Raw genomic sequence first — 21654 nt, forward strand, 5'->3', positions numbered from 1 at the left:
TTCGACCAGTCTACTAATTACGGTCAGCCTTAGTTGGTAGAGCATGGCGCTTGCAATGCCATGATTGTGGGTTTGATTTTATATTCATGTAAAAATGTGTACTAAATGGTTTGTGTGTTTTCCTTTAGCCTCCGGTCCGAGAAGGCCCAGTGACACGCAGTGCCAGCAGAGCTGCCTCTCTCCACTCTCTATCTGATGCCTCATCTGACTCCTTCAGCCACTCTCCAGGTAAACAAACGTCAGTGTGCTGCTAACAGCTTCGCTTCCTCCCCTTACTGGGCTTGAACCGGTGATCCTCTGATGGCAAACACGTGACCGCCCTTTTTTGACAACGTACCGTCCAGTTGTGCTATAGAAAAATATTATATTCGATAGCACCACTGGCAACATTTCAAGCTAGCTGTGGAGTGAGCTTATGGCACATTCTTACCTCCGTTAGACATGTATGCACACACACACACACACACACACACACACACACACACACACACACACACACACACACAGAACAAAATGGGAAAAGGTGAGCAATTCAGAATCAGATGGTGAAGCGGACACATGGAGAGGGAGGTGCAGCTCACACAATTGGTGTTAGTTGTCACCAGTGATTGATTCCTGTGTGTTTGTGTGGGAGCTCACTCCTGCTCCCGTGTGTGTGTGTGTGTGTGTGTGTGTGTGTGTGTGTGTGTGTGTGTGTGTGTGTGTGTGTGTGTGTGTGTCAATCCCTCATGGGGTTTTACTTAGAATCTTCAGGGGTTTCTCAGGACACCCTGTAGCCCTTCAGACCACAGTCTCCCATTAACACATCCGCTCATAATGAAATGAACTCACAGAGGGACATGGTCCTCACAGCCTGCGTTCCCTGCCTTCAAAAACAGTCAATCAAATCAAATGTTCATTGTCATATGCACCAAATACAGTGAAATGCTTACTTATGAGCCCCTAACCAACAATGCAGTACAAATAAGAATAGTACAGAAAAGTAACAAGTACTTAAAGAGCAGCAGTAAAATAGAGTGTGCGGGGACACTGATTAGTCTAGGTAATTGAGGTAATATGTACATATAGGTAGAGTTTTTAAAGTGACTATGCATAGATGATAACAACAGAGAGTAGCAGTGGTGTAAAAGGGGGGTCAATGCAAATAGTCTGCACATGGGGACAAAGATCGTACTTTTTTGGAGAAATGTCCTCTGGTCTGATGAAACAAAAATAGAACTGTTTGGCCATAATGACCATCGCTATGTTTGGAGGAAAAATGGGGAGACTTGCAAGCAGAAGAACACCATTCCAACCGTGAATGACAGGGGTGGCAGCATCATGTTGTGGGGGTGCTTTGCTGCAAGAGGGACTGGTGCATTTCACAAAATAGATGGCATCATGAGGCAGGACAATTATGTGGATATATTGAAGCAACATCTCAAGACATCAGTCAGGAAGTTAAAGCTTGGTCGCAAACGGGTATTCCAAATGGACAATGACCCCAAGCATACTTCCAAAGTTGTGGCAAAATGGCTTAAGGACAACAAAGTCAAGGTATTGGAGTGGCCATCATTAAGCCCTGACCTCAATCCTATAGAAAATTTGTGGGCAGAACTGTGTGAGCAAGGAAGCCTACAAACCTGACTCAGTTACACCAGCTCTGTCAGGAGGAATGGGCCAAAATTCACCCAACTTATTGTGGGAAGCTTGTGGAAGGCTGCCTGAAACGTTTGACCCAAGTTAAACAATATAAAGGCAATGCTACCAAATACTAATTGAGTGTATGTAAACTTCTGACCCACTGGGAATATGATGAAAGAAACCAAATCTGAAATCAATCATTCTCTCTACTATTATTCTGACATTTCACATTCTTAAAATAAAGTGGTGATCCTAACTGACCTAATATAGGACATTTTTACTAGGATTAAATGTCAGGAATTGTGAGAAACTGAGTTTAAATGTATTTGGCTAAGGTGTATGTAAACGTCCGACTTCAACTCTCTCTATCATCCTTTCGTTGTATCTCTTTCTGTCTATCACTCTACTTCTGTTTCTCTCTCTCTTACTCTTATCTAAGCTGTTTTCTGATGGTCACTGTGTTCCATTCCTCAATGAACAAACCTCGCTCTGTGTTGAGTCATTCATTCGATTTACATGTGAGTGGGTGGGTGTGTGTGCGCATGTGTGTGTGTACTTGTGTGTGTGTGTGTGTGGTTTACCGCAGTATCCACGTTTTTTTTTATCTTACTGACTTAGATGCTATGTTTCTTTCTTGTGTTTTCATGTTTTCACTCTTTCTCTGTCACTCTCTCAGTGTCCCCTTTCCCTTTATCAGCAGAATCTGATGGGAATATTGTTTTTCTCCGAAGAGTTTTTAACTCATCTAATCTCTCTCTCTCTCCCCCCCCCCTCTCTCCTCCACCCTCCCTCCATATAGAGTCGGTGGACACTAAGCTGATGAACTTCAGTAACCTTCTGATGATGTACCAGGAGCAGGGGGGCAGCCCGGACTCCGACGACGACGGCTCCAAGCTCTCCATGCTGCCCCACCTGGCCGACCTGGTCAGCTACAGCATCCAAAAGGTCATCGGCTTCGCCAAGATGATCCCTGGCTTCAGGTGGGTGGAAGGCTGAGTGGGGGAAGGGGGTGGGTGGGTGGATTAGGTAGGGGATGACGGGATAGCAAGGGGGTAATGTGTGTGTGTGTGTGTGTGTGGGGGGGGGGGGTTATGTACTTTACATTGTGTGCTTGTTTTTTTTGTTGAGAGAGAGATTGTGTGCGTTCATGTGTTTGTGTGTGTTCCTACAATGGGCGCAAAAAAATGTGTATATGTCATACTCCAATACGAGTAAAAGCAGTTGCCCTGAAAATCTATTTAACTCTACGTGGCATGAATGTGAACAAAGCCTTATTTGTGTGTTTACTCGTTTAAGGGTCTGAGTGTTCCTACAAACGAGGACAAGTGTGCCTTCACATGCAATTATTTCTGTTATCTTTTGTTATCAGCAGCTGATATCTGTCCTACACATGACGCGAGTGGCTTTCGTCACAGTAACCTTAGGCGTGTGTGTGGTCGTCACTGTGTACATTCTGTCCCCCCCTCCCCCCCCCCCCCCCCTGGGGTGGCAGAGTAAAGTGAGGTCGAGGACACAGTAACGGGCATTGTTAGTAATGATCACGTAAGCTGTCTTCTGACCCAAGAAGAGCTTTGAGCTTAAAGGCTTGTCAGTGCGCTACAATTAATGTTACAAAGCCATTGCTTCTCGAAGACTCGAATCGAATCAAATTTTATTTGTCACATACATGTGGTTAGCAGATGTTATTGCGAGTGTAGCGAAATGCTTGTAAACTGTAATACACTTCATGAATGTCTTACTACAACTGAATCTAAGGTTGTGTTACTCAAATGTTTTTGCTGTGTGTGTGTGTGGGTGTGTGCATGGACCCGTGCATGTGTGAGATACAGCGCCTTACAACTCTAGACAATTATTTATCTCGATTGCACAACACAACTGCTCAAACTAATGGGTATACATACATCTTTGGTAACTCAATGACAGGGTTGCAAAACCGCCGACATGAACATGACATGAACTTCCTTATAGCACCACTTGTGAGTGGAGTTTATAAAGGTGTTATGAATAGCCAATTGCTATCTTGTGCCCCATCTACCTAAAGTGTTACCAGATCCTTCCAATATTTACCCACTATAGCTAGATCTAGATACCCCAGCCTTTGAACTTAACCCGTCTGACCATTAGCCCACTGTGCAACTGGAACGACTGATTCTTTGACCAATCAGATATCGTGGGCTGGAACCAACCGTCTCCGAAATCTCAATCTACAACCCAATCCTTTTAACCCCTTTTCTGACCGTACAAAGACCGTAAATTGACTGATTATGTCTTCTTTTAACAGATGCCACCTTCCTGATTCACATTCATTAACTACCAAACGGAAGAAAAACGACTTAAACAAATGAGAAACGCTCGTTTCTGTTTCCCGCTGCAAAATCGTCTTTTTTTTCTGCGGTGTGCACTAATGAATACACCCCTGGTTGTAAATCCTTCCAGGGAGCTGACGGCTGAGGACCAGATTGCCCTGCTCAAGTCGAGTGCCATCGAGGTGATCATGCTGCGCTCCAACCAGTCCTTCAATCTGGATGACATGTCCTGGAGCTGCGGAGGGTCCGACTTCAAGTACTGCGTCAACGACGTCGCTAAAGGTACGAGACTTAGGCAGGCTAGCACACACATGTATGTGTGAGGACGGAACACAGACCATGGGATCGACACACACACACAAAGTATATGCAGTCAAAACCATTGTACTCTGTCAACGATGGCACTAGCACACACACAAACACCAGTCATTTCGCTTCGAGGACACGCTCTGAAACTGTGTGGGGACACCACTTTACAGAAAGGCGAGGCAATGTGACACACTCACACACACTATGTGACACACTTGCCACTATTGCTGCCACTAAAGGTGAGCGAGAAAGGGTAACAAACATGCATGCATTTGTGCAGGCACAAAACACACAGTTATACTCTCCTGTCCCGTGGCCTTCCTATCATGACTGTGTGTCAGTTCCGCCTGGAAAGCTGAAATGGAGTGTAACACACTTTGGCACATGTACCTATGAACACGTACTCTCACACACACACCATACACCCATCCGCAGACCCTCAAGGCACGGCATTCATTTGCCTTTCAACTAAGCCTCGGGTATTTTTACAGATCAACCGAAGAATGTCACTCTAGACCAAGACACTCTCACAAAGCGCCTGGTCTCTCACAGAACGAAATTTGGTTTTGTTCTCGAAGACAAAACCCAAGTTAGCCACGGCATCTCTGTGGCTGACCAGTCATTTGGAGATTGAGTCGGGCTCGACGGCAAATTAGCCAGACTTTTCCTGAAAACAAGGAGAACCTTGCGTTGTGCCCATTTTGATTTTCACTCAAAATGACGCTGTTGTTTGTTGTTGTCTTCGGTAGCTAGTTACTTTGACAGCTTTTGTCTTAGCGACACTCCATTCTCCTTTGTTACAAGGCGATATGAGTAAGCAGGCTATGATTGCAAATAGAGATAATTAATAACTAAAAATTCATTCAACAATTGATAACACATAAGTGTACTTTTTGGTTGTTAAGTTGGCAACTTGCTTTTTTTCTCATTTTCCTTTTGTCGTGACCCAAAGTAGACCACCAGGAGACATGTAGTTGCATTTAACACCTAACTAAAGTCAACTGAGTTGAACTAGAAGTTTCCGTCTACAACACTAGGACTTGTATGCTATTCAGTTCATCCATTTCTTATCTCACGAAACCACACAAATCCTTAGTGTTTAGGGAAACCATTTGAAAACCGGAAGATCAATAATTGGAAATAAACACATACATCTTTGAAAATGGCATTGAGAGGAGTGTTAGGGAAACCATAATCAACAGTTATTTGTTACCTGGGCCCTTGTAATCTAGGATCAGTTTGGCCATTTCAATTCTAATGAACAAGAGAAATACATTGAACAAAAAATATGAAGGCAACATGCAACAATTTTAAAGATTGTACTGAGTTACAGTTCATATAAGGACAACGGTCAATTGAAATAAATTCATTTCACCCTAGTCTATGGATTCCACATGACTGGGAATACAGATATGTATCTGTTGGTCACAGGATACCTTAAATAAAAGGTAGGGGTGCGGATCAGAAAACCAGTCAGTGTCTGGTGTGACCACCTTCGTTTAGAGTTGAACAGGCTGTTGAGTGTGGCCTGTGGAATTGTTCTCCCACTTCTCTCCAGTGGACGTGCGAAGTTGCTGCATGTTGATGAGAACTGTAAACACGCTGTCGTACACGTCGATCGAGAGCGTCCCAAACATGCTCAACGGGTGACATGTCTGGTGAAGGCCATGAAAGAAGGCCATGGAAGAAGGCCATGGAAGAAGGCCATGGAAGAAGGCCATGGAAGAACTGGGACATTTTCAGCTCCAAGAAATTGTGTAAAGACCCTTGCGTCATGGGTCCGTGCAATATCATGCTGACACATGAGGTGATGGCAGCGGATTAATGGCACAACAATGTGCCTTGGCATCTTGTCACGGTACCTCTGTGCATTCAAATTGCCATCAATAAAATGCAATTGTGTTTGTTGTCTGTAGCTTATTCATGCCCCTAGCATAACCCTACCGCACTCTATTCACAACGTCGACATCAGCAAACCGGTCGCCCACACGACACCATACACGCTGACTGCCGTCTATAATTGAAACAGGAATAAATCTGTGAAGAGCACACTTCTCTAGCGTGCCAGTGGCCATCGAAGATGAGCATTTGCCTATTAAAGTTGGTCACGACGCCGAACTGCAGTCTGCTCAAGGCCCTGGTGAGGATGACGAGCATGCAGATGAGTTTCTGACAGTTTGTGCAGAAATACTTCGCTTAAGCAAGCCCACGGTTTCATCAGCTGTCCATGTCGCTGGTCTCATACGATCCCGCAGGTTAAGTGGCCGGATGTGGAGGTCCTGGGCTTGTGTGGTTACATGTGGTCTGCAGTTGAGGGGCCGGTTGGACGTACTGCCAAATTCTCTAAAACGACATTGGGCTTGGCTTATGGTAGAGAAATGAACATTCTGGCAGCAGCTCTAGTAGACATTCCTGCAGTCAGCATGCCAATTGCATGCTCCCTCAATACTTGAGACATCTGTGGCATTGTGCTGTGTGAGAAAACTGCACGTTTTAGAGTGGCCTTTTATTGTCCACAGCACAAGGTGCACCTGTGTAATGATCATGCTGTTTAATCAGCTTCTTGATATGGATTATCTTGGAAAATGATAAATGCTCACTAGCAGGGATGTAAACAAATCTGTGCACAACATTTTAAAGACATTTTATTTCAGCTCATGAAACATGGGACCAACACTTTAGATGTTGCGTTTATATTTTTTGTTAAGTGTAGATATACCGTATAACATATCACATACATTATATACTCTAAATCCATTTCTTATCTCACAAAACCACACAAATCCTTAGTGTTAGGCAAACAATATAATGAGAGATACAGTACCAGTCAAAAGTTTGGACAAACCTACTCATTCAAGGGTGTTTCTCTATTTTTTACTATTTTCTACATTGCAGAATAATAGTATAATAATAGTGAAAACATCAAAACTATGAAATAACACATACGGAACCAAAAAAGTGCAAATATATTTTATATATGAGATTCTTCAAAGTAGCCACCCTTTTGCCTTGATGACAGCTTTGCACACTCTTAATTAAAATAAAAACCCTTGAATGAGTAGGTGTGTCCAAACGTTTGACTGGTACTGTATATTGTGATTGCTATCTGATCTGATTGACGGTGTGTGTCTGTGTGTATGTGTGTGTGTGTTGTCTCCTGCAGCGGGCCACACTCTGGAGCTGCTGGAGCCCCTGGTCAAATTCCAGATTGGCCTGAAAAAACTCAACCTCCACGAGGAGGAACACGTGCTGCTCATGGCCATCTGCCTACTCTCCCCAGGTACACGCTGACACTGGGTGTGGGAGGGGGGGGGGGGGTAGTGTGTGTGTGTCTGTCATGCATTGTTTATGGGAGTCAGCTTGTTTTTGTGAGGATCAGTTAGCTTGTGGGGGGGGGGGGGTTGTGTGTCTTTGTGCTGAAGTTCACACACCTGTGCGTGTGTATATTTTGTGCATTTTCATCAGTGAAGTTGACGATAACATGTGCATATACAGTGCATTCAGAAAGTATTCAGGCCCCTTGACTTTTTCCACATTTTGTTATGTTACAGCCTTATTCTAGAATAGATTAAATCAATTGTTTCCCTCATCAATCTACACACTATATGCCATAACGACAAAGCGAAAACAGGTGATTAGAAATGTTTGTACATTTCTTACAAATAAAAACAGAAATACCTTATTTGCATAAGTATTCAGACCCTTTCCTATAAGACTCAAAATTGAGCTCAGGTGCATCCTATTTCCATTGATCATCATTGAGATGTTTCTATAACTTGATTGGAATTCATCTTTGGTAAATTCAATTGATTGGACATGATTTGGAAAGGCACGCACTTGTCTATATAAGGTCCCACAGTTGACAGTGCATGTCAGAGCAAAAACCAAGTCATGAGGTCAAAGGAATTGAAGGTCCCCATCTCTGCAGCACTCCACCAATCAGGCCTTTATGGTAGAGTGGCCAGACGGAAGCCACTCCTCAGTAAAAGGCACATGACAGCCCGTTTGGAGTTTGCCAAAAGGCAGCTAAAGTACTCTCAGACCATGAGAAACAAGATTCTCTGGTCTGATGAAACCAAGATTGAACTCATTGGCCTGAATGCCAAGCGTCACGTCTGGAGGAAACCTGGCACCATCCCTACTGTGAAGCATGGTGGTGGCAGTTTTGGGGGTGTTTTTTAGCGGCAGGTACTGGGAGACTAGTCAGGATCTCGGGGAAGATGAACGGAGACAAAGAACAGAGAGATCCTTGATGAAAACCTGCTCCAGTGCGCTCAGACTGGGGCAAAGGTTCACCTTCCAGCAGGACAATGACCCTAAGCACACAGCCAAGACAACGTAGGAGTGACTTTGGGACAAGTCTCTGAATGACCTTGGAGTGGCCCAGCCAGAACCCGGACTTGAACCCGATCAAACATCTCTGGAGAGACCTGAAAATAGCTGTGCAGCAACGCTCCCCATCCAACCTGACAGCGCTTGAGAGGATCTGCAGAGAAGAATGGGAGAAACTCCCCAAATACAGGTGTACCAAGCTTGAAGCGTCATACCCAAGAAGACACTGTAATCTGGCTGTAATCGCTGCCAAATATGCTTCAAGTACTGAGTAAAGGATCTGAATACTTATGTAAATGTAATATTTCCGTTTTACATTTGCAAAAGTGTGTAAAAAACTGTTTTTGCTTTGTCATTATGGGGTATTATGTGTGATTATTATTATTTTTTAATCCATTTTTGTGAATAAGGCTGTAACGTATCAAAATATGGAAAAAGTCAAGCGGTCTGAATACTTTCTGAATGCCCTGTTCATGCATGCACTGCGTGCCTGTGTTTGCACATAAATATTCATCAATTTCTTATCTCATGAATTCCTTAGTGTCTGATAACGTGTGTGTATATACACTGAGTATACAAAAACAGTAGGAACACCTTACTAATATTGAGTTGCACCCCCTTTTGCCCTCAAAACAGCATCAATTCGTGTCAATTTGGGTCAAATTTGGATGGTGAACCATTCTTGATACACACGGGAAACTGTTGAGCGTGAAAAACCCAGTAGTGATGCAGTTCTTTACACACTCACAGGTGCCTTGGCACCTACGACCATACGCCGTTCAAAGCGACTTAAATATTTTGTCTTGCCTTTTCACCCTCTGAATGGCGCATATACACAATCCATGTCTCAATTGCCTTGAGGCTTAAAAATCATTTTTTAACTCGTCTCCTCCTCCCTTTCATCTACAATGATTGAAGTGGATTTAACAAGTGACATCAATAAGGAGCATTCACCTGGTCAGTGTCACGTTCTGGCCTTAGTTCTTTTATTATGTCTTTGTTTTAGTATGGTCAGGGCGTGAGTTGCGTGGGTTGTCTATGTTCGTTTTTCTATGTTGTGTTTTGCGTTTGGCCTGGTATGGTTCTCCATCAGAGGCAGGTGTCGTTAGTTGTCTCTGAGAATCATACTTTAGGTAGCCTTTTTTCACCTGTGTTTCGTGGGTGATTATTTTCTGTTCTGTGTTTTGTATTTCACCGTTCAGGACTGTTTCGTTTCGTTCTCGTTGTTTTTGTTTTGTGTTCATAGAATAAATTCAATATGGACACTTACCACGCTGCGCATTGGTCCTCCGATCCTTCTAACTACTCCTCCTCAGAAGAGGAGGACGAGAATCGTTTGTCAGTCTATGTCATGGAAAGAGCAGGTGTTCTTAATGTTTTGTACACTCAGTGTAGATTTCCCAGTTTACTGTAGGCTAAAATATACATGCAAGCGTGTTTGTACATTATTTAATATTAGCCTAATTGATTTATTTTCTCACGAAACCATACATATGCTTAGTTTTAGGCTGATGTTAGGCTAACATGCTGTGGGGAGGTGTGCCCCTTTTCATACAATAAGGTAATTTCTGGACATTATTTCTGGACATTTAGCGGACTCTTTTTGGCTCAAGAGCACCTCTCTGAGGCAAAAGATCTGTATAGCCTCTTTAAAGTCTTACCAGCCATGTCTTCCCCCTCCCTTCATGTGTAGACACTGTCTGGTATGGGGCAGGAGATAATGAATATGAAGAAGCCCTTTAAAAGACTTACCATCCGTGTCTCCTTGCCCCTCTCCCTCCTTTCTCTCCCCTCCAGACCGCCCGGGCGTGCAGGACCACGGGCGCATCGAGACCCTGCAGGACCATTTGTCGGAGACGCTGCAGGCCTACATCCAACTGCACCACCCGGGCGGCCGCCTCGTGTACGCCAAAATGATCCAGAAGCTGGCGGACCTGCGCAGCCTGAACGAGGAGCACTCCAAGCAGTACCGCTCGCTGTCCTTCCAGCCCGAGCACAGCATGCAGCTGACCCCGCTGGTGCTGGAGGTGTTCGGCAGCGAGGTCTCCTAAATTAACACTTTTTGGTGACCTTTGATGGAGTTGGATGAGGTGGACGAAAGGTCATAGGAGAGTATGAGGTGGGAGCTATAGGAATGTGGTTAGACGGACTGTGGATGGTGTGAGTGAAGGTGTGTGTTGTGAGGGAGGGGGAGGGGGGGGGGTAATAGAAGTGTGTGTGTGTGTGTGTGTGTGTGTGTGTGTGTGTGTGTGTGTGTGTGTGTGTGTGTGTGTGTGTGTGTGTGTGTGTGTTAGAAATTCCCCTGCCTCGTGTGCTTGAGGAGCTTCGGTAGGTCAGGCCTGGGACTGGGTACCTGAGGAGCTGTTGACTGGAACATGCAAAGCGATAGCGAGCGAATTATACAAACAAGGGAATTTACTTCAGAACCATACATACATGGAACTTCTGTCTATATTTGACATGTACGCTTACCTTGGTATTTAAGAGACAGTATATTGCCAAACAGTATTGCGTCTTGTGTGCCGGTATATACAGTACACCGTGTGCTTTTTGTGTGTGTGTCATGCAAGTGCTGCTTTTATGCATGGCGGTGTATGGTCACTCATACATATGATCACACACATACACACACACACACACACGTAAGGACACTCACTTATACAGTTGTTGGAGCTACCTCTGATTTTCTCCTCTCTCAGTTTTTGTATTCAGAAATACACACAGCATAGAACCTTCAAAATGCATGATAACATTTCAATCGTGGATAGCTGATAAGACACTAGGTCCTCACTGGAGCGAAAACAGTGCCTGCAAAGTATTTCCACGTGTTTCTCTCATCCTTTCTCCGGTTACTCTGCTCAATCGCTTCCCTCAAGGGCAAGTGTTTGAGTGTACGTATACGCCGCAAAATGCACGTCCTTCACCTCTGCCAAAGGTATTGTCCACGCTCTCTCTAAGCTTCCAGGCTTCTAGTGTAGCCACATGATGCCTTTTATGTGCACACTCACCGTTTGTGCTAGCTTTTGCTAACTAGCCTCTAGGAATTGATGAAGGAAATGTGTATACTCTGAATAGATTCATACAGCCTGCAGAATATTATCTGTAACCTGGAAATAGTTTGGTTGTGGAATAGTGTGCGTGAGCTGTGGCTGTTTAGTCACTAAAACAAGCTGTCAATCAAACCAAGCCAGAGCTCTGGTTGGTTGGTTTCTTTCTTTTGGAGGGGTTGGGGGGAAGGGGGAATTATGATAGCTCTAAATAGACTTAGCTACAACTTCTATGTATCACGAACACTGCTACCTGTACTCAAGCGTATCTATTAATATATGTCTATGTTCAAGTTATACCACCGTTTTTAAAGGGCTACAATGCCAAACTGACTGGAAATGCATAGTTAGGCCGGTTACTCTACTGTCTACGTCTTTTTGTATTATAGCCACAAACCATGCAAGTTATCTGGACAGGATCTTAAAACAATTCCATGAATTGTTCATTTTTTTCCCTCAAATGTACAGTTTTTAGTAGGTGGAGTGATCCTAAGCTGCTTCTTCACAGATATCACCCCTTCCGTTTCCAACTCGGAAGTGGAATTCTTTGAAAAGATTGTCTTGAGGACTCGGATGGAGCGTTTTCTGTTTCATTTTTTGACACGTCCGAGTCCTCCGATGTTGTATGCTGCTCAGCCCTCCAGTGGCTGCATCCTGTAAATACTACGTATCGATACAATGACCCCCGCAGCTGTACATAGGGCTACATAGATATTACTACTACTAACGCTTAGTAAGGAAATTCTTGGATTATATATGCAAACATGATACTGATGACCGTGTTTTAGGACTTATTCTCACTTTCTCTCTCTGAAACACTATGCTTTCTCAACTTTTTAAAAATATATATACAGTACCAGTCAATGTTTGGACACACCTACTCATTCAAGGGTTTTTCTTTATTTTTACTATTTTCTACATCGTAGAATAATAGTTAAGACATGAAATCTATGAAGTCATACATATGGAATCATGGAGTAGCCAAAAAAGTGAAAATATATTTGAGATGTTAGATTCTTCAAAGTAGCCACCCTTTGCCTTGATGACAGCTTTGCACACTCTTGGCATTCTCTCAACCAGCTTCATGAGGAATGCTTATCCAACAGTCTTGAAGGAGTTCCCACATATGCTGAGCACTCGTTGCCTGCTTTTCCTTCACTCTGCCAATCTCAATTAGGTTGAGGTCAGGTGATTCTGGAGGCCGGGTCATCTGATGCAACACTCCATCACTCTCCTTGGTCAAATAGCCCTTACACAGCCTGGAGGTGTGTTTTGGGTCATTGTCCTGTTGGAAAACAAATGATAGTCCCCTAAGCGCAAACCAGATTGGATGATGTATCATTGCACAATTCTATGGTAGCCATGCTAGTTAAGTATGTCCTGAATTCTAACTGAATCACTGACAATGTCACCAGCAAAGCACTCCCACACCATCACACCTCCTCCTCCATGCTTCACTGTGGGAACCACACATGCGGAGATCATCCGTTCACCTACTCTATGTCTCACAAAGACGCAGCGATTGGAACCAAAAATCTCAAATTTGGCCTCATCAGACCAAAGAACAGATTTCCACCGGTCTAATGTCAATTGCTCATGTTTCTTGGCCCAAGCAAGTCTCTTTTTCTTATTGGTTTCCTTTAGCAGCGGTTTCTTTGCAGCAAATTGACCATAAAGGCCTGATTTCACGCAGTCTCCTCTAAACAGTTGATGTTGAGATGTGTCTGTTACTTGAAGCACGAAGCATTATTTTGGGCTGCAATCTGAGGTGAAGTTAACTCGAATTGGACTTATCCTCTGCAGCAAAGGTAACTCTGAGTCTTCCTTTCCTGTGACAGTCCTCATGAGAGCCAGTTTCATCATAGCCCTTGATGGTTTTTGCAACTGCACTTGAAGAAACTTTCAAAGTTCTTGTCTTAAAGTAATGATGGACTGTCATTTCTCTTTGCTTATTTGAGCTGTTCTTGCCATAATATGGACTTGGTCTTTTACCAAATAGGGCTATCTTCTGTATTCTACCCCTACCTTGTCACAACACAACTGATTGGCTCAAACACATTAAGAAGGAAATAAATTCCACAATTGAACTTTTAACAAAGCACACCTGTTAATTGAAATCCATTCTAGGTGAATACCTCATGAAGCTGGCTGAGAGAATGCCAAGAGTGTGCAAAGCTGTCATCAAGGCAAAGGGTGGCTACTTTGAAGAATCTAACATCTAAAATATATTTAGATTTTTTTTAACACTTTTTTGGTTATTACATGATTCCATATGTGTTATTTCATAGTTTTGATGTCTTCACTATTATTCTACAATGTAGAAAATAGTACAAATAAAGAAAACCCCTGGAATGAGTCGGTGTGTCCAAACATTTCTACTTATATATATATATATATATATATATATATAGATGAATCTATATATGTTTGGGTGTAGGTGAGTGATTGATTGACGCATTGGCTAAGATTGTGTCGTCGATGGGTGGTTGGCGCCTTTACTTTGGTTAGTCATTTGGGAGAAAAAGGATGTTATACAAGCTGAATATACAGTGCTGCTCTCTAATATAAGCCATATAGAGGGAGAGAAATACAAAAAAAAGCCAGTTTAAAGAAATGTGGCTCGTATTCATTAGTAGCTATTGATTTCATTGGGCTGTAGATACACAATTGATATATCTAATATGTTATTTCTATGGCTCAGATATGCTATTGTACTTGTATAAAGTAGAACCAACTCATATGCTTTCGATCTCTTCATTCCCCTGTCCATGCAAGAACCGTGTGTAAGGTCACCCAAGGGTGTGCAACACATTGGCTGTGTGGATTAGGTGAGTTCACCCATACAATGCAAAGCACTTCATTCCAATCCCTTATTATGAACTATTAAGGCTACCCTACAGAGACCTTCAAGGTTTTTAGGGAGCACCTGTTGACCACATTTAATGTCATGTCACCTGCTCCAGTGTTCAAAATGACCTACATGTATATGATATTGTAAAGCAAGTGAATGGACACTGGGGATCGCTTTCCCTGGACACATTTTTATTAAATTCATGTTTAGTCCAGGTCTAGGCTTAGCCTAATCTGTGTGCCGGAAACTGGCCGAAGAGGCTATAGCGATATCTTGGTTAATTGTGAAGTTGCCCTTATATGCTGACCTTGGGTCATTTCCCCCACTAATGGTTAAGTTTAGGATTGGGGAAGGGAGAAGCTGAGCCTAGATCTATACCTAGGGGTTACTTCTCCCCGGCGCCTATAGTATCTCCTTCTGTTTTAATGGGCATGACACATTGACTTCCTGGAATGTTTCAATTATGTCAGCCTATAGCTGTGGCCTCGAAGCTAAGACACTGACATCATCTGGGGAAATTGTCAAAAAGAGGGTAAATGGATTGCGTGAGTCAAGGTAGACGGCGCTCTATTGTACATCCTGTCCTTCAGTCCCTGTACGCGAGTGCCACTTCTGCTTCAACTGGACTCGTAATTGGCCAAACAGAAACTACTGTGGCACTTAGTTATGACATCATCACTATAGGCTACAGAGAGTGCTATTTTGTGGTCTTCTTGCGGGACGTGGGGTAAAACAAGGACTCCTGTCTTCCTACTGTTGAAGGAACGTAATCAGAACATTGTGTTCTTAGCATACAGTCAACTTTGTCATTGCTTTAAAACATCAACATTGACATTAGACGTCAGATAGTGAACCACAACCTACTCCCTCACTCTCCCCCTTATTGACAGTCATTCATTATTTTGTTATGTCCCCTCCCAGCCACCATAGCAAATGTTCCATTGAATGACTGCAGAAAAAATAATTTAGTGGATTTTTATCGATTTAAGCTATAGAAGTTGTATAAAGGGATATTGTTTTGCAAAACACACTAAATACCTAGTGTTAGGAATTCACTGACATAGGCACCTGATGATTTGTGGATTTATTTTAGTTCATGCTGTTGATTGACAAGTTCCTCTTTCTCGGGATGTGTTTCATTAAGGTGATGGTAGGCTACATGATTCCTTTTTACTCAGTACCACTCGTGTTCATGTCAGTTTGGTGAAGGTTAGGGTGTGTTGCGAGGTTACGGTTGTTAGATGACTTGTGCATTTTGGGCGGTTTTGGTTTTTAATTTCCTTTCATGCATATCTCTGTGTGTACATAAAGAGAGTTGATTGTTTTCAGTTGATGAGATATAGATATACAGTATTGATTTTCGGTATGTATGTATAAAGGCTTGGGTATCATGTAAGTGCCACAGGGCGGGATGTTGTCACAAATCTCCCCTTTAAAGAAGTACAGGGTAAGGAGAGGTCTCTCTCGCTCGCATCTGGTTTGCACAGTTATAGCTGCTCAATATCCAGTCAAACGGAGGGGATATTCCAAAACGCTTGATGAAGAAAAGGCCTAAAGTGGCTTTATGACCATTGATATAAACTTTAGACTTTTCACCTAATAAGCTGTTCAATAGCATTAACTATGGTAAGGACGAGCAAACTCTGAATGTTCCTTTCTATAGATTTTTGATCAGTAATCCAAATTAAGCATTTTTCATTTTCATTCATCGACTTAGAATGTCTCAATTTTAGCTCTGACATTTTTAGCGAACTCCGAACTGGAACATACAGGTAACTGACAAAATAAAGGAAACACTTGAGCAAATGAGGGATGCAAAGTACATTGAAAGCAGGACCTTCCACACAGGTGTGGTTCCGAAATGAGTTCTGCAATTAACATCCCATCGTGCTTAGGATCATGCATAAAAATGCCCATTTACCCATTATTTTGGCTACCATGGCTAGAAGAAAAGATCTTAGTGACTTTGAAAGAGGGGGGGTCTTTAAGGAGCATAGGGGGTTTAAAGGTTCTGTGTGTCTCAGTCACCGGATCTCAACCCAATTGAACACTTATGGGAGATTCTGGAGCGGCGCCTGAGACAACATTTTACACCACCATCAACAGAATGTCTCGTAGAAGAATGGTGTCGCATCACTCCAATAGAGTTCCAGACACTGGGAGAATCTATGCCAAGGACCATTGAAGCTGTTCTGGTGTCTCGTAGCAGTCCACCGCCCTATTAAGACACTTTGTTGGTGTTCCCTTTATTTTGTCAGTTCCCTTTAGGAACCATTTATTAAATTAAATTCAACTAGAAATGTTGAGTTTAATACAGTAGGCTATGTCTTTTCTTGTCTTGTTTATTTTTCTATGTCAAACAGAGGGTGTATGCCCACATTACAGCCCATGGTACACCAGCATCAGCTAGCTTAACAGTCTCATTTTTGAAGTTCTTATGTATAAAGGTTGTACAAAGCAATTACCATTACAAATCCAGTTTGAAAAACGATTCGAAATTCAACTTACAAATAGATTTTTTTTATTTTTTTTTTTATTTTTTTTAAGAACTTTATATGAATCGTTTTGATTGAGTGAGATTGCCTTTCAATAAACGTTTTGAATGTGACAGGGATTGATACACAGTACCGTTGATTTTACAGTGTAGATTTTTATTTTGTTCTTCTTCAAAACATTAAAAGGAGTGTCCACAATGGATGTACACAACAATGATCTACCTCTTTTAGCTACAGATTATGCTTTAGCATTAAAGCAGTTGCCTCTGTTTTTACTTTTGTAATATGTGTTGGTATTTATTGTTGTCTAATGAAACACTTTGATTACCTCAAAGATGTCTCATCATGCAGACTGGGAGACTATACAGCTAATGAAGTCATTGGTATTTTTTAATTTTTTTTGTAAAGTATTTTTCAACTAAAAGCATTGCATTTTTGAAGTAACGCACAAACACCCACCAGGGGTTGTGGTTTAATTGTGCCTGCATTCTGACCAATGGGATTCCAGGCTGGGTTTGGGTTGGCCGGGGTTGCGTTTCATTCTAATACGTGGTTTCCTCCCTTTTTTTTCTTAGTTCACTCGCATATCGCACGTCTGACACAACAATGTAAGAAATACCTGCACCTGGTTTCCGCCATATTCGGCTTTCATTGAAGGACAGAAGGGAGGGAGCAACATCCTGGAATGAAACGCAGCCAGAGACTTAACTGTCACCTCTGTATAGAGAGGTCATGAGTCATATGGTTTCGGCCGGAGAGTTGGAGTGTCTGCTCCTCTTGGCACAGTTGGAATGGTCTTTGCCCTCACTAGATGTCTCTCACTCTGTCCCCTTTCCCCAATCCATCTCTTCTCTCTCTCCTTCCCTCCTTCTCTCAGCTCATTTTCTCCACTCTTATGCCCCAGCCAGAGTAGACTATTCCATATAGATCTTCAGATTTTCAGGAAAGGGCAAAAGTTCTGAGAGGACAACCCTCAGTATCCATTTAATGCTGCTTTTATCAAGAACATCACAGGTTGATGTGAATGTTGTTATTCTTACTACCATTGGCACGGTTGAGTATCACCCAGCATAAATATGCTAACCAGGACATAGGAGGCCACAGTGTCGTGTTGTGTAGTTTTTGTAAAGCTGAGTAGTTTAGGTTGGTCTGAAGCTAGGGCAAGCTGGTTCTAGAAAAGCACACATGGGGCAAGTTCCTATTTGAACAATGTGGACTTGAGGAAGTTGATGCCCATTTATAAACTTTCATTAAACCGCTTTAATTGATCAGTGTAATATTAATCGCCAGCTACCACAGCCGCGGGAAGTAGGGGCGCTACAGTACCTCCGGAAATATCGGAATTACATTATGAAAACGTTTTTGTTGTTGTTTTTGTTGAACAAATGTAGGCCTTTACAAGTCCTGTATTAGTGGACCTATATAGCAGTCTGTAGCGTGCGCAAAAAAACGAAACAATTCTACCCTGCCCGACATTGCTCAGTTTGTGCCAATTGAAGATGTTGAGTAACTGCTTTAATATCTTATGAGTGCTGTTTTGGAATACGTTTTGGCAATGGTCCCTGCTATCTTTCCAACTAACTGTCTCAATTTTGACCGTTTTGTTTTCAAACAACTTTAAAAAACGAAAGACAAAATGTGTCTAGGAAAAAATCTGCCAGTTTTGATAATCAGTCGTCATGCTAGCTATTGGAGGTACACTACCGTTCAAAAGTTTGGGTTCACTTAGAAATGTCCTTGTTTTCCATGAAAACATACATGAAATGAGTTGCAAAATGAATAGGAAATATAGTCAAGACGTTGACACGGTTAGAAAGAATGATTTTTCAATTGAAATAATAATTGTGTCCTTCAAAACGTTGCTTTCGTCAAAGAATCCTCCATTTGCAGCAACTATAGCCTTGCAGACCTTTGGTATTCTAGTTGTCAATTTGTTGATTTCACCCCATGCTTCCTGAAGCACCTCCCCACAAGTTGGATTGGCTTGATGGACACTTCTTACGTACCATACGGTCAAGCTGCTCCCACAACAGCTCAATAGGGTTGAGATCCGGTGACTGTGCTGGCCACTCCATTATAGACAGAATTCAAGCTGACTGCTTCTTCCCTAAATGGTTCTTGCATAGCTTGGAGCTGTGGTTTGGGTCCTTGTCCTGTGACGAAATTGGCTCCAATTAAGTGCCGTCCACAGGGTATGGCATGGCAAAATGGAGTGATAGCCTTCCTTCTTCAAGATCCCTTTTACCCTGTACAAATCTCCCACTTTACCACCGCCAAAGCACACCCAGACCGTCATATAGCCTCCACAATGCTTGACAGATGGCGTCAAGCACTCCTCCAGCATCTTTTCACTTTTCCTGAGTCTCACGAATTGTCTTCTTTGTGATCCGAACACCTCAGACTTAGATTCGTCTGTCCATAACACTTTTTTCCAAACTTCCTGTGTCCAGTGTCTGAGTTCTTTTGACTATCTTAATCTTTTATTTTTATTGGCCAGTCTGAGATATGGCTTTTTCTTTGCAACTCTGCCTAGAAAGCCAGCATCCCGGAGTCGCCTCTTCACTGTTGACGTTGAGACTGGTGTTTTGCGGGTACTATTTAATGAAGCTGCCAGTTGAGGACTTGTGAGGCGTCTGTTTCTCAAACTCTAATGTACTTGTCCTCTTGCTCAGTTGTGCACCGGGCCCTGCCACTCCTCATTCTATTCTGGTTAGTGCCAGTTTGTGCTGTTCTGTGAAGGGAGTAGTACGCAGCGTTGTACGAGGTCTTCAGTTTCTTGGCAATTTCTCGCATAGAATAGCCTTCATTTCTCAGAACAAGAATAGACTGAAAAGTTTCAAAAGAAAGTTGTTTGTTTCTGGCCATTTTGAGCCTGTAATCGAACCCACAAATGCTGATGCTCCAGATACTCAACTAGTCTAAAGAAGGACAGTTTTATTGCTTCTTTAATCAGCACCCCAGTTGTCAGCTGTGCTAACATAATTGCAAAAATGTTTTACAATGATCAATTAGCCTTTTAAAATTATAAACTTGGATTAGCTATCACAACGTGCCAATGGAACACAGGAGTGATGGTTGCTGATAATGGGCCTCTGTACTTCTATGTAGATATTCCGTAAAAAATGATGTTTGATGTTATTTTAATAGACAAAAAAATGGCTTTTCTTTCAAAAACAAGGACATTTCTAAGTGACCCCAAACCTTTGAACGGTAGTGTATGTAGACCTTGCTACACATGAAATCGATAGAAGCTTACTCAAAAGTACCTTAAAGTTACCTGCATTCACAAAGAATTCCTTTTCCCAAAGAAAATGGGGAATTGGCTCCCATGTGCTCCTCACTCTACACTTTGGAGTACAATGCAGGGAGTGAAAGGAGTTCAGAATTAGTAGCGATTAGCTATAGGTATTGACATCCAGCAGACACTGTGGCCTTTCAGGACCTGAGTTGAGTGCCTATAGGAACCTTTGGAAGATTGGAGTGTTTCGTGAAGCAGGATTAGAAAGTTAGCAAGCAAACTTTTCCAAGTATCTTTTTCAAGTATGTTAAAACTATTTAAAAATATATATATATTGTTTCTCAAGATGGCTTATTTCAAAGATTGGTCAATACTACTTAATAACCTATTATTCTAGCAACTGACGGTGATTCTACTTTAGCTGTCTTTATTGGCAAGAAAATTGAGTTGTTTGAGAATTGTTTCAAAAAAAAAATGTTCGCTTGTTAAATGAATAATCCTGTTTTTAAGACACTGCACCACGTCACATTCGATGGAAAGACAGAAACAACAAGAGCACTTACAGTATTGTTTTGTAACACAATGTGTACATTTGGATGAATATGCTATCAATTACTGCCTGTCGATGTCAGCGTTATATGGCTGCAATTATCAAAGTCATTTGTCTAAATTCTTGCAATGTGTGTTCTTTGTTTTTATTTCTTTTTAAGATGTTTTTTTTTTCTTCTATTACAACAGACATTATAAATGGGTGTTTATGTAATGTTATTTTTGTCCGATGTTTTGCAAATCAAATAATAAACGACTGTGCATAGTGTTGTGTTTCTGTCTGTTTGAGCTTGATTGTACGCATAACATTTATGTAATAGGTTTAATAAGAATGAAGAACCAATGTGTATTGGTTCAGCAGTTCTTGGACACTGCTGCATGAGTGAATAGTCTAGTCAATATAACTCAAATACAATTACAGAGATAAATCTATAAACTGAACGGGGAGAACTGTCTCATGTGGTGGAGTAACATACTGTACAAGCGGTGGATCTAAGCTTGTGGCACCAACTTTAACCAGTGTTTTGGTGATGTCAAAACAATGTGGGGAACTAATATTTAATAGTCTATATAATTATACACATTTCGGGTTGCTGTAAAGTATTTTTGGAACGGATGAGATGCGTGTTTGGTTTATCGAAGATTCATATGGGAAGACGTAGGAAAGACCGCAAGGCGACTGAATTACTGTCCGACAACGTTTTATGTTGTTGCTTTATCTAAAAACATCAAATATATACAATATCTGGAATACTTAAAAAACACGTTGAACTTTTTTCAAAGCTTTGGAGCTTTGGTGTCAGTTCAAAATATTTCCATGTTCTAAAACAACCTCAATTTCTGATGTGTTTGTTCTGTATCTGTTGTGTTTCTATCTCCTACAGCAGGGTTCCCCAACTGGGGG

General features: G+C 42.1%; 1 protein-coding gene across 3 annotated transcripts in view; it reads left to right on the forward strand.

Annotated features, from left to right (window-relative positions):
• Positions 1 to 21018, forward strand: part of LOC115142795 (vitamin D3 receptor B) — a 75647-nt gene extending 54629 nt beyond the window's left edge. For 2 of the 3 annotated variants that reach the window (XM_029682538.2, XM_029682539.2), the window contains exons 6-11: positions 129 to 228; positions 2423 to 2603; positions 4060 to 4211; positions 7402 to 7518; positions 10368 to 10612; positions 17539 to 21018. In XM_029682538.2, the coding sequence (XP_029538398.1) occupies positions 129 to 228; positions 2423 to 2603; positions 4060 to 4211; positions 7402 to 7518; positions 10368 to 10612; positions 17539 to 17562 (819 nt within the window). In that variant the 3' untranslated portion in view covers positions 17563 to 21018. Of the gene's footprint in view, positions 1 to 128; positions 229 to 2422; positions 2604 to 4059; positions 4212 to 7401; positions 7519 to 10367; positions 10622 to 17538 lie in introns of those variants that run through there. The other variant, XM_029682540.2, reaches the window with a different exon arrangement.
• The last annotated feature ends 636 nt before the right edge of the window (positions 21019 to 21654 follow it).

This window comes from Oncorhynchus nerka, linkage group LG15 (genome assembly GCF_034236695.1).
Source record: "Oncorhynchus nerka isolate Pitt River linkage group LG15, Oner_Uvic_2.0, whole genome shotgun sequence".
Taxonomy (NCBI): Eukaryota; Metazoa; Chordata; class Actinopteri; order Salmoniformes; family Salmonidae; genus Oncorhynchus; species Oncorhynchus nerka.